The 14,005-nt window shown below is 41.3% G+C and overlaps 1 protein-coding gene across 1 annotated transcript; it reads right to left on the reverse strand.

Annotated features, from left to right (window-relative positions):
- Positions 1 to 11,997: 11,997 nt before the first annotated feature.
- On the reverse strand, positions 11,998 to 12,840 carry LOC141630260 (uncharacterized). Its single transcript, XM_074443106.1, has 2 exons — positions 12,646 to 12,840; positions 11,998 to 12,489 (listed from the first exon to the last, which is right to left on the reverse strand). The coding sequence occupies exons 1-2, from the start codon at positions 12,838 to 12,840 to the stop codon at positions 11,998 to 12,000; spliced, it is 687 nt and encodes a 228-aa protein (XP_074299207.1).
- Between the last annotated feature and the right edge of the window lie 1,165 nt (positions 12,841 to 14,005).

A 14,005-nucleotide genomic window follows, 5' to 3' on the forward strand; every position in this document is an offset into this window, starting at 1 on the left:
ATGACCAAAATAAAGTGGGAGATGGGAATTTATATTCCAAAAATACATAAAAATTAAAAAATTTTGAAAAATACAAAAACATGTCTTTTTGTTTCATAAACATAAAAACCATAAAAATTTAAAAAATTGAAAAAACCCAAAAACATGTTCATTTTCTTTGTAGTGTAGTCTTGTGTATATATTATGTTTGTATATATTGTGTTTGTCCATCCTTTTTTACATTGATCGACTACGCCACATCCGAGACATGAGGATATAGAAGACCGCATGGTATGATCTTTCCAATCTCCTTTTTCCTCTTTATGTTAATGACTATGTGGCTTTATTTTGATTGATGCGGTATAAACAATGTCAAATTAGGATCGCATTTAGTTTATTTGGCATACTAGTTGGTAGAAGCATATGCATTAGGATGTATATATGTTAGTTGCATCATGGCATATAGTTGCATGTTAGAACAACTATGTGAAACCATCTATTTGGGAAGCTTGACAAGTGTATATAAGGCCCTTGTAGATACTTTTTCTTCTTAAGACTTTGCTTGTTAGAATACTTGTAAAACACCCTAGGATGTGTCATGCTAGTATCCTTTGACCCATGGATTAAGGCCTAGTCAAGAGTACCTTGTGGTGTGATAACTCCTTGACTACCGTTTATTCCAAGGTGACCCTTGAAACCATGCAACCAACATCCATGTTCTACCACATTTTGTCATCAAAGGGAATGGGCAAAAAAATTATTCAAATTTGAGTTCAAGAAATGAAATGAAAAGTCAAAAAGTTTGCAAATGCATCAAAAGAAAAGAGGAGCAAAAATAGACTCCTAATGCTTCAAATACAAGTCACCCTCGTTACTAATTGGGGTGACTATCAAAATGTTCAAAAAAAAGGCAAAGAAAAGTTGAGATTGTCAAGTATTGAAATGCCAAACATCAAAAGAAATGGCAAAAAAAGAAAATGTTCTCAAAATGTCAAATACCACAAGAAATTGGGGGGAAAAACAACAACAAAGCAAACTCCCATATGACACTCAAATACAATTGATCCCTTTTCCTTCATATCCACTTTTGTGCATGGTAGAGAGGGGACGACCCTTCTTCTTGTCTAGGTAAGGAGGGGAATTCCGCGATCCTCCAGTGTTTCTAACACCATAGGGAGTATTCTTGACAAAAGCATTTAACGATTGAGGACAAAGGTACCCTAGCTTGACACAACTTGGAGGTGATTTATTATTATCCTTCTAGGCTTAGTAGTTTGAAGAAACCGTATCTATGATGGAATGTGTACCCTTAGATTGCTTCCCTTGTAGATAATTTCTGCCACTTAGATGAGGAAAGTGACTATTCTTTTGTAGAGGCATCCATTACTTGTTTTGTGTGCTTAATGATTAGATGTATCGCCATTTTGGCAAGCCCCACCTTGCCTTGCAAGATGGCATCCTACCTCATGGTTGTCTTGTTGTGAGTTGAAGGGGCGGAGTGAGACCTGCTAATTGTCTCACATCGGCTATATTAGTAGGTTAGTTTGAATAAGGGTCCTAGTTTTTGTCACCTCTTTACTCGGGACGAGTAAAGGTTCGGTTTGGGGATATTTGATGTGACTCATATTTGCGCACATTTAGTCCCCTAATTGAGCCTATTTTGCATACTAATATAACATTCCATAGCCATTTTATCCGTCAAATGCTTTCTATTTTGCTTTCCTATCGCCATGTGCTTGTTTTGTAGGAAATGAGACAATTAGGCGGAAATTCCCATCTTTTGAGCTTATTTGGAAGGACATTGACGATCTTGGATGAACGAGTGTGGAAGAAGAGGCAAGAACTAAAGACCAATATTTCATGAATAAGAAGTATGCGAGAGGAATCATTCTGAAGAGCAATCCGAGCGTCCAAAGGTTCAAGCCGCTCGTCCTATGCGTCAACAATCCGAGCGTCCCGACCTTCAGCCGCTCGTCCTACCTACCCAGAATCCGAGCGGATTACCCTTGTGTACGAGCGCCCCTCGGCGTCTTCAGCAAGGATGGTCATCTCTCCAAAATACTTGCATTTCCCTACTTAGACTTAGAATTGTTAATTACTAATTTAGCCTTAGTTAACCTAATGAGGCACTACTATAAATACCCCATTTTGATGATAATCAAAGGGGGACTTCCACATTAGAAAATCCTTTTAGAATAGATAAGGAGTAGATTAGATTAGATTACTCTTTAATCTTTCCACAAATTTCACATTAATCTCTCCTTAATTATTGTTTAAGTTCTTTACTTTTGGGTAATTGAAGATTATTGGGTTATTATTGGAGGATTGACAACCCTTCATCAATCAATCAAGTTCTCTTCTTTTATTCTTTGCTTTATTATTTGAAATCATCTTTATAGGTATAATTCTCTTTACCCTTGTTTAGTTATTGTTAATCACTTTCATTTATTCATCATGTTTTGCTTTGTTAATATGATTGACAACCTTATTAGCATGTTGAACATGATAATGAGTGAGTAGTTACTTAACTAGGATTAGTGGGTAATTAGGGGAAACAAACATGGGGAATGAATAATGCTTAATCTAATATGTTCACATAATTAAATTGCTTGTTTGTTGTATTGTTAACCTATGCACATGTTATGTTTGATGAAATGCTAAACCTATGAGTCCTTGCATTTTTACCCATCTCTTATCTATTCAACTTGACTTGTAAGACATAAACCAACTCGAGTCTTGTTAGATCATGCATAGAAGTGATTAGGAGGAAAGTAAGTCAACTTGTAGGTATTGTACAATCTTATCGATTCGGCTCCGGGACCCAACTCTTCCTAAGAACCGTAAGATATAAACCAACTCAGTTCCTTTACAACATTAACTGCTTGCAACTTGGTAAACATGTTTGCATGATTAAATCCCATGAATCCCCTATGACCCCATGATATCCTAGTCCCCTTTAAAACTTGTTTATACCTTTATTTGCTTTATTGTTTGTTTTACTTTATTGCTTTCATTAGTTTAAAACACAACTACAAACCCAACAAATTGTGACACTAGCATAAATTGAGATAGAAAGACTTAGAACCCAAAGCGCACCGTCCCATGGATCGACCTCGACTTACCACTAAATAGTTGTTTGTTGAGTATTATAAATGTTTTTTGATTAGGTGTACAACGACACGCTCACGTCAAAAATGGCACCATTGCCGGGGATGGTGCTATGTGATTAAGTTCTTAATTGTTTGTCTAATTTAATTGTGCTTTCAGCTTGAGGAACTTATTCCTCAAGGATTGTTCTTACCGTTTTTGTGTAGTTTCCATGCTTGTAGTTGTTTCCTTGTCTTAGTTATGATGGCTCAAGACTTAACATATGGAGTATGTGGTGGATCTTTTGAGTATGACTATGGGTATAGGGAGTTTGAGAAGCAAGTCAACACAAACCTACCATATTATTTATACAATAGAAATCCTAACTACTACCCCAAAATTTCCCACCAAAATCACCACATCCAATATCCATAACAACCACCCACCCAATACCCACTTCATAATGAATTCCAATTGCCATAATACAACCACTTTCACACCTACCCACAACAAGAACATGAACCCCCATTCGAAATGTGATTCTCCAAATAATGGGAGATCAACAAAACTTCTTCAAACAAATGCTAGAGGAGAGCCAAAAGAGGGACAATGTTCTTCAAGGCATTGTTACCCAAAGTGAGGAGTTGGAGATTCAAATTGCCAAATTAAAATCCACCCAAGAAACCACTCCCCACCAATCCTTAAACATTGATCATGAATGTGAATTTGAAGTAGTAACCTTTGAAATGGAAAATGACAAGTGGGAAGAGCCAATCTCCTTGAGCTCTGTGAGTATGAAAGTGTGGTATTTGATGAAGAAGATATGAGGTTGAGTAAGCCAAGTACTCTTAGCCTTTGTGAGTAGGAGGGTGTGCCTTTTGATGTGAATTTTAAGATGTTGGAGAAAGAGTTGAATGAAGCGCCCATCTATGATTCTTATGAAGATAGCTATGATGATAAAATCGTGCTTTGCAAGAACTCATGGGGTAAGGAAAGGGAAGTGTATGCGGTTGCTCTCCTTGAGGAGCCTATCCTTGAGAAATTTGAGATATCTTATCATGAAGAAGAATGTTCCTTCCTTATCGCCCATGAAGACTAATTTACACCCACTATGGAACCTATGATTATTGAAGACGATATGGTGGATCTCCTCCAAAAGGTCAAGACATGATACAAAGGATACTTGGTGGAAAATCTCAAAAAGAAACTTGCGCATGAAGTTACTTGTGGAAATATGGCACCCACAACATCAATTCCTAAGGTATCCGATCATCAATGTTATGAGAATTCTCCTGCTACTCTTGAAGGATTGATAAATTCAAATGCTATCATCATCACCAAAGTTGAAGAAAAAGATAGTGAGTGGAAGTTTCTGGACAACCATGAACCATACTTCCTACCTTACACTAACAAGAATCATGGGCTAATCGGTTTGAAGCATCGCAAATATTCAAGTGCCAAGAAAAGGGAGAAGACAAGAATGAATAACAAATTCCCTTGGCGAAGCTTCGTCATGAAGTTAAGCAAACCATACTCATGCTTATTTGGAGCTTGTTCACAAGCTTTCGATCTCCTTCTAAGAGCCTTGAGCTCTATGGATAATTTTTTTTTACAATGAGAACTAGTTTGGTGGAGTCCTATCTCAAACTATTTATTGAACATTTTAGCACTTTTATTTATAATTTCTTGCATGAGAGTAGTGAGAGAGAGTTTTCTTACATTTTTATTGAGCAAAATTTCAGGAAAAGATAAGGAGGAATAACAAAAGGGTGCAAGGGTACGATCTTGCAAAGAAAAGAAAGAATAGTTTGAAAAGCAGTAAGGGACGCTCGTCCCGAAGGCAGCACGCTCGTCCTCAGCCGTCCTCAGGGTACTGTTTGGCACTAACATGAAATCCGAGCGGATTATGGAGCAAGTCGCTCGTCCAGAAAAAGACGCCCGTATTATCAGTTGGACGCTCGTCCTGTAGGACACCTGAAGAAAAATTTCGCACTTGGCTAGAATCCGAGCGGATTCTGAGGAAGACGCTCGTCTCAGTTCAGCCGCTAATCCCAAGCTCGGTACGCTCGTCTTTTGTCCATCCCAGCTGAAGCAGGATCTCTGGAATGAAATCCGAGCGGATTTTTGCTAAGACGCTTGGACCAAATGCATCAAAACGCTCGTCTCGACAATAAAGACGCTCGAATTCCTGCACTTACCTCGATTAATCCGCCCGAGCCCGACCCTCAGCCGCTCGTCCCACCCCACTTTTCTATAAAAACTCCCCCACCATCCCTCATTTCCTGATCTTATCTAAACCTAATCCACTCATCTTCATCTTCAAACACTCCCTTCACAACAAAAACCAACCAAACCCTAACTTTCCCAAATCAAAAATGATGAATCTCAAGGGAAAAGCCAAGAAGCTCGTTGAAGCCGCTACCAAGAAACGCAAGGGCTCATCTTCTTCATCCCATCAAGAAATGATGGTACCAAGAAACTTTCATCCCATGATAAGAGGAGGGGTGGAGCAACTTGAGTACTTTCCGGAGGTACTCTTCACACCCGATGACCACCGCGCTAAGTTCGTCAAGTTGCTAGGTAAGCATTACGAACCAGCTCAGTTTATTGACACTAGGGTATTAGAAATCCTAGGTATAAGGTAATAAACCTAAATGTTCTTTGATGGTTTGGGGATTGGGAAATTATTCCATGCCCATAAAGAGACGTACCTTAGCCTTACCTTCGAATTTTTGAGTAGCCTCCGCATTGTTTCGAACACACGAAACAATGTTGGTATGGAGTGAATAGATGAACATAGTCTCCTTAATCTGGTCCTGAGTAACGCCTTCAGGTGGAGGGATAGAACAGACATAATCAACAAATATCTCCATATGCCTGGCAGAATCCTAATTTGCAGCTCCTCCAAATTGGTTCCTCTCAACCAGATTGATATAGGATGGTTTTGCTTCAAACCCTCTAGTGGTACCAGCTGGTAAAGTAAATCCCTTATAGAGATTTTCAGCTTTTGGCTCGGAATGACTCGTTATACTCGCCTCTTGAGCCATCTCCGGAGATGTAACTGTATCAGCTAAAGAGATAGAAGCTGGAGATGATGGTGGACCGTCTTCAAACAGCACGTTCTCGTAATAATTAGACCGAGTACTCAGCTCTTCCTCTGTCGGTAATTCTTGAAATAATCTCCTCTTAACCCACAAAGTCTTCTCTAACTCGAGATCTAGTGGCAATAGCTCACCAAGTTGTGACCAACGCATAAGATAAAACTACAAAAAGAATGTGAGAAAAATTTAAGTAACGGAAGTTCCTTAAACAAGAGAATAGACTAAAATAAAAAAAAACAACTAAAACTAGCGATGCCTTCCCAGCAATGGCGCCAAAATTTGATGCGCTGTCGTTGTGTGCGCCAAAAATAAAATTTATAAAACCTATTAGAACTAATACAAGCTAGTGGTAACAGAGTCGATCCGCAGGGAGGTAGGGAGTTAAGTTGTTTAATTTCAGTCTTGAATTTCTGGGGGGGTTTTGGATTGGACTAAGTCTAATAACATAAGATAAATAAGCAAATAATGAAAGAAATGTAAACAATAATTAAAAGAAGGCTAAGACGATCGGCTCAATGTAGCTAATCCTAGGTAAGTCTGAAATAATCATGTAAGATGGGCAAATAACAGGTCCTCTCGGTCCGAGTTAACTAGTAGCTCCTTTCGGCCTATGCTACTAGTCCCTAAGTCTCACTAAAACTAGCTCTCGCCCTGAATAGTGATTTTTAAAGCCTAAATTACTTATCTTTCGATCTTAGCAATTTAATCGTCTCAATTTATTAATCTATTTTTCCTCCTCTATCTCTCGATCTTGTGGGTTGTTCAAATACTAGGCATTTAACTAGTCGCATGCATTCGATTTTGTCAAATATTGCAATTAATAAACTGAAATAGTGCTAATCTAACACGAGGGTAGTCGATCGACCAATTGGCACAGCCGATCGACCAGCGGGGACAGTCGATCGACCATGACCCGAATCAGGGTTACCTAAACTACGCCATCTACGCTACGGATCCCCTCACATCTTAGCGCGGGAGATTTAGCTACTCATACTGGAATTAATAACGATAACGAAACTAAAGATGAAAACAACAGCATTCATAACTAAATTAAATGAACAATAAAACCGCATAAAAGAAAGAATTAGGGCTTAGGGATTCTAACTAATCAATTCTAATCTATAAAGAAGGAATAAAGGCAAACTCAAGAATTACCAGAAATAAAGAAGGCAAGAAACGAATCCGGATGCAAAAGAAGAACTTTTTTGAAAAACTAATGAAAACTGTAGACTTACTGATGAAAAATCTAAAACTGAAATGTATAAACTAGGTATATGATAATGAATCTGAATGAATAAAGCAGTAGAAAGGAGTTACGTTATATAGAAATGTCACGTAACTCCCTTCTTCAAACCTAATTACAAATGGGCTTAGGTTAAAATCTTTTAATTCTCGTTAGATTGCATAAGTGGTCGATCGACCACGTCAGCCAGTCGATCGACTAAAGGTCGAGAATATCAGAAGCTTCTGACTTAAAATAAAACTTGTATGTCAGCTCATGTGATCGATCGACTATGGACCTCAGTCGATCGACTGACTCTTCTTCCTGCAGTCAACTGTTCAGCATTCTGACAGTCTATAGACCATGTAGGTCAGTCTATAGACCAAGTTAGCTGGTAATCCGCTTCTGAAACTCTCGCAAGTTTATCTTTCAGGCCTTGCTACATGCACCAAGTTCATTTCCCGAGTCAAATATTCATGTCAAATCCTATGCCAAGCACTTAAGGACGTTTTCGGCTCGATTTCCGCTGGATTCTTCACATTTCTGCAATATTACACAAAAAAGGCGGAAGTGGACGAAATGAGCAAATAGTAGAATAAACTACCAATGATGGACATAAAATGCGTGGAAATAAAGATTTAAAACATCTTATTATAGACACGCATCAATACTTACCACCAACGCATGTATCATAATTGAGATATGTCAGGTCAGGCCCAACCAAGTTGGTCCTGATAAAAATATAGCCAATCCGCCAAGATGGGGGAATTTTCAGGAATCCATACATTAGGATCGGCGAAGATGGTGACCTTATCAACAGCTAGAGCAGGGGATGCATCTCCCAAAGCGATGGGTTGATTTCCAGAAGATTCAGCTTATTTTCAGGGTTTAGGAGGAAAGGTGTGCCAAGAGCAACAACAACCCTAGTTGATTTTCTTTTTACAACCATAGTTAGATTTTCTGGTAATTTATGGGAAAATAAACGAAGGTTGAAGATAAAGATGGAAGAAAGATTGGGAGAATTTTAGAGGAATTGATCAAGTTTTGGTGGATAATAAAGCATGAAGTGAAGAAATTATTTATAGACGGTAATGATTGGGATTTACTGCAACTAGCCGTTTTCTTAATGATAAAGCACGCTGAATCATCCTGGAGAAGTTGTCTAAAGATGAAAAGAGAAGGTTATCTCCTCATTACTGGCCCGACCCAGCGATAATAAGGAGATAAGGGGCAATTGTTGGGCCTGGAATTTCGCACTACTGACAGGATAGAATTCTACCCTGTCCTGAAGATCAGGACAGGTCCGTCAGGGTAGTCCAAGTTTGGCACCAGTTGATGAGCCTGGACTCCCACATCATCTTCAGGATCAAGTGCAACCCTGGCCTGACAATCAGGGTGTCAGGACGTCAAGCCATCAGGGTACAAGAAGACATGCACCATGCCGGAGAGGACAACAGTCAAGTGTAAGGTCAACATTTGACCACGTCATGGATAATTATATATAAGATTTCTACAACATAAATATAGTCATTAAAGAGGAAGATTTGGCCATAAAGAAGGAGCATTAATAGGCATTAATGCGAAATAAATACAACAATCAAGACAGCAATTAAGGAGGAATATTCAGCATTAAGTACAAAGATCTGGCAGCCATTCAGCTTGGCTATATAAGGAGCATTTGAAGATCATTTGGCGAGAGAAGGCATACTCTAACATACACAACACAACTTATCCCATTGCAAGCAAGACTATTATAATACTTAGAGAAAATATACTACTTTGTGCTCGTGATATTATAATCCTCTTAAATCATAGTGAAATCCTCTCCTGGCTTGGTGCCCGTGGTTTTTTCCCATTCAAGGGTTTTCCACGTACAAATTCTTTGTCATATTATTTACCTTATTTGCACTAACTTTATTATAATCAATCCTACCTAGATACGATCACGATAAATCGAAATAGGATAATACTAGTTAACCCCCATACTATTCTACCATGGTCTTATTTCCAGCCCTGCACAAAATATGGACAAAACAGCTGCCATCCTGATTTTGGCGCTGGTTCTTAGCTCACCCATGGTATCCAGGCTGCTGGCCATTTCTACCTGGTTCCTTTCTTCGGTGGCATTGGCATATCGATGCGTCAGCATTTGCACCTCATAGGGAATAACTGCCATGGCCCCATATACCAGACTGAATGGTGTTTGACCTGTTGCCACTTTGGGGTGGGTTCTATCAGACCACGGTACGTAGGGGAGCTCGTCTGCCCAGTTGGCTCCTATCTCCTCCAGCCTTCTTTTCAGGTTGTTCATGACTATCTTGTTGCTGGATTATGCCTGACCGTTGGACTGTGGATTCCTAGGAGTGGACTTAAACAGCTTGATGTTCCACCTGGCGCAGAATCTTATGTTCTGTGGGATATGAATTGTGACCCCTTGTCACATATGATTTTTGAGGGGATGCCGTATCTGCTGACTATGTTCCTCTTGATTAAAGATATCACATGCTTCTCCAGGACCTGAGGGAAAGCTTTTGCCTCTATCCATTTAGAGAAGTAGTTCGTCATTGCTAGCATGTATGTCATGTTTCCAGAAGCACGGGGTAATGGTCCCACAATGTCCATTCCCCATTTCATAAAAGGCCAAGGCGAGATGATCGGATGCATATGTTCTGCTGGCTGGTGGCTGACAGGGGGCATGCCTTTGGCATTCTTCACATTTCTTACCGTAATCTATGGCGTCCTTCCTCATGGTAGGCCAAAAGTAACCCTGCCTTAGTGTCTTCTTGGACAGGCTCCTACCACCTGTGTGATTTCCACAATCACCACTATAAATATCACACATTACTACCTGTGCCTATTGTATGCTCAAGCACCTCAGATAGGGTCCTGCCAAGGACTTCCTATATAGGATACCATCAATGAGTACGAATTTGGAGGATTGCATTTTGAAGCTCCTTGCGTCTTTCTGGTTAGGTGGTAATACCTCATCACGTAGCCAACTAATGTAAGGCTTGCGCAAATCATCAGTTTCTTCCTGGGGTGTGGCAGTACACAGTATCCCTGCTTCGTATGTCCACTGGGTGGTTGCTGCCCTGCTGCGCATTCTGCCGTATGGCATGTTTCATGACATGTATGAATGGTATAGTACCCACTGCCCCTGGAGTGAAGGCTGCTCCCAGGGTGGTGAGAGCATCTGCTTCAATGTTCTGGTCCCTTGTTATCTGCTGGATGTGGAATAAGGCAAAGCGGAGTTTGAGCTCCTTTGCAACTTCCAGCTAGGCTACCATTTTAGGATCCCTGGTCGTGTACACGTTATTTACGTGGTTCACAATCAGTTGGGAGTCACTGTACACGTTGATGTGGTTGATTTTCATTTCTAAGGCTAGTTGGAGTCCTAAGATTAAAGCCTCGTATTCAGCCTCGTTATTCGTTGCTTTGAACTCACACCGTACTGCCTGTATTATCTGTTCCCTCTGAGGTGATTTCAGGACTAGCCCTACTCTTATTCCCTTTGTGTTGGATGCCCCATGAACATGTAATTCCCATACCTGCTCCCCTTTAGCCTCACTTAGGGTCAAGATTTTATAGTCGGCTTGTTCTTGAAGGGTAGGGCTAAAGTCTAACACAAAGTCAGCTAGGGCTTGGGACTTTATGGCTGTTCGAGGTTCAAATTTCAGGTCGTACCCACTTAGGTGGACAGACCATTTAACCATTCTCCCTGACAGTTCGGGTTTCCTCATTATGGTTCTCAGGGGGTAGTTGGTCATGACTGAAATTGTATGTGACTCAAAATAGGGACGCAATTTGTACGAAGTAAGAACAAGTGCTAAAATGAGTTTTTTTAGAGATGTGTACCTGGTCTCTGCAGGTAACAGAGACTTACTTATATAGTATACTGGTTTCTGCATACCCTCGTGCTCTCGTACCAGTACAGCGCTTATAGCCGCCTCCGTTACCGACAGATACAAGTAAAGTGGTTCTCCATGTTCTAGCTTGGAGAGAAGAGGACGGGTGCTTAGGTACTGCTTGAGTTCCCCAAATGCCTTTTCATGCTCTGGCGTCCATTCAAACTTCTGGCTCTTCCTCAGGATGTCATAGAACAGTCGGCACCTGTCTGAGGACCTTGATATGAACCGGTTTAGGGCTGCTACCCGTCCTCTGAGCCTCTGTACGTCCTTTGGCTTCTGAGGAGATTCTAACTGGAGTACTACTTTGATTTGCTTCGTGCTGGTCTCTATCCCTCTTTGCGTCACCAAGTACCCCAGGAATTTCCCCGAGGAGACTCCAAAAGTGCATTTCAGGGGGTTCAGCTTCATATGGTATTTTCTGAGGATCGAGAAGATATTTTCCCGGTGGGACATGTGTTATTCTGCCTTCTCGGATTTGACTACCATATCGTCAATGTAGACTTCCATTGGTCTCCCTATCTCCTCCTTGAACATTCTGTTCACCAGGCGCTGATAGGTGGAACCAGCATTTTTGAGGCCAAAAGGCATCACATTGTAGCAGTACAGGCCTCTGTCAGATCAGAAGGCTTTTTTCTCCTGATCCTTAGGGTCCATTTTTATCTAGTTATACCCGCTCCAGGCGTCAAGGAAGGTAAGTAGCTCATGCCCTGCTGTTGCGTCTACGGTCTACCATGGAATCGATGTGCGGCAGGGGGAACGAGTCTTTTGGGCAAGCTTTGTTAAGATCAGTGAAATTAACACATACTCTCAACTTGTTGTTCTTCTTAGGTACAACCACAACATTCGAGAGCCATTCTGGGTAGTTAACTTCCCTGATCTTGCCTGCTGCCAGGAGGTTGTCTACCTCATGGTTTATCACCTCGTTCCTTTCAGGAGCAAATTTTTGCCTTTTCTGCTGGTCTAGAGGGAAGCTGGGGTCTACATTTAACCGGTGTGTAATTACACTTGGATCTATGCCAATCATGTCGCTATGGGACCAGGCGAAACAATCCATGTTAGTACGTAGAAATTCAATTATCTGCTCACGGATGTAATCTGCATAATCAGCTCCCACCAGCACTGTTATTGCTGGAAACTGTAGGTCCAAGACTACTTCATCGAGTTCCTCCTGGGGAGGTGCGATATACTCCCTCTGGATGCACAGTTTCTATAATTGTCATGCTGGACCAGCTGTAGTGGGTTTCATAGCGTTCTTGTAGCAATCCCGAGCGATATTTTGATCTCCCCGTATCTTCTGTACCCCCCAGGGTGTAGGGAACTTTAGGCTCTGATGGTACGTTGATGGTACCACTTTCATTTCATGGATCCAAGGCCTGCCAAGTATCACATTATAAGTTGACGGACCATCAATGACCAAGTACCGTACATGTTTGTTCATACCCCCTGCAAAGGTAGGAATTTCCCCAAGGGATTGTTTAGTTTCTCCGCTGAAGCCTACCAAGGGTACTGCCTTCTGCATCAGGTTTTTCTCGCTGAACCCCATGTTCTTCAAGGTTTTCAGCATTATGAGATTCACAAAGCTTCCTGTATCTACCAATATCTTTTTAACAAGGCAATTCCCTAAGGAAAGGGTAATGATCAAGGCGTCATGGTGGGGTTCTGCCTTATCGGGTATGTTTGCCTCGTCGAATAAGATTGCTAGTAGATCCTGTCAGCTGACTCTGAGGGATAACTCTGGTTTACTTCCCTTAGTCTCGGTTTCATGGCGCTTTGCTGCTGAATAAGTTAGACCACATATTTCCGATCCTCCTGTGATGAAGCTGACGACCTTTGAGTAAGGTAAAGGTGGGGATGGTTGGGCCTGGTCAGCAGTATTGACCTTTTCAGATTTCACTCCCTTGGGGAGCAGGTGATCCAAGCATCCAGCACTGTAAAGGTGCTTTACTTCCTTTCGTAGTACTACACAATCTTCTGTATTGTGGCCAATATCGTTGTGGTATTCACACCTTTTGCTGGCATCTCTTCTATCGTTCTCCCTGGGGGTAGGCTTTTTAGGCCACCTGGCCACCTGGCCCTCTGCCCCAGTTCCCTGATTCCCTTCAATACCCCAGCAAGTCCAGTGGTGAACCCATACTCGCTGAGCTTAGGTGGAGCCTCGGTGCTTTCTGTTTCTCCTGAGACTTTGTTCACTGTGTTCTTGCTGTAGTGTTTGGTTCTTTCGTTCTTCTTCTCCGTTGTGATTTTTCTGCTGGACGACTCTGTTCCGTACATGTCCCTTCTATACTAATCCTCCTCTATGGGATAATTAGCCTCTGCCATTTGCTTGACTTCCTCAAAATTGGCACATGGGTGCTTGGTGAGTTCCTTGTACAAATCAGAGTCACGATGTAGTCCTCTTCTGAAGGCATTGACTGCTGTTGTAGGGTCGCACCTAGTGATAGATATTTTTTCCACATTGAATCTAGCAAGATAATCCCTGGTGGACTCCTCGAACCTCTGGACGATCCGGTATAGTTCACTGGATAATTTTTCTGGCTTGCGACTGCTTGCGAACTGCTGATTGAAGACGTTTACCAACCCTGCAAAGCTGGAATTAGACTTGTTGGGAAGGTTAACGAACCACTGGAGTGCGGCTCCTGACAAGGTGGAACCGAATCCTTTGCATATACATGCTTCCTTTTCAGGCCCTGTTGCTACAACCACCATCA

Source organism: Silene latifolia, chromosome Y (genome assembly GCF_048544455.1).
Source record: "Silene latifolia isolate original U9 population chromosome Y, ASM4854445v1, whole genome shotgun sequence".
NCBI lineage: Eukaryota > Viridiplantae > Streptophyta > Magnoliopsida > Caryophyllales > Caryophyllaceae > Silene > Silene latifolia.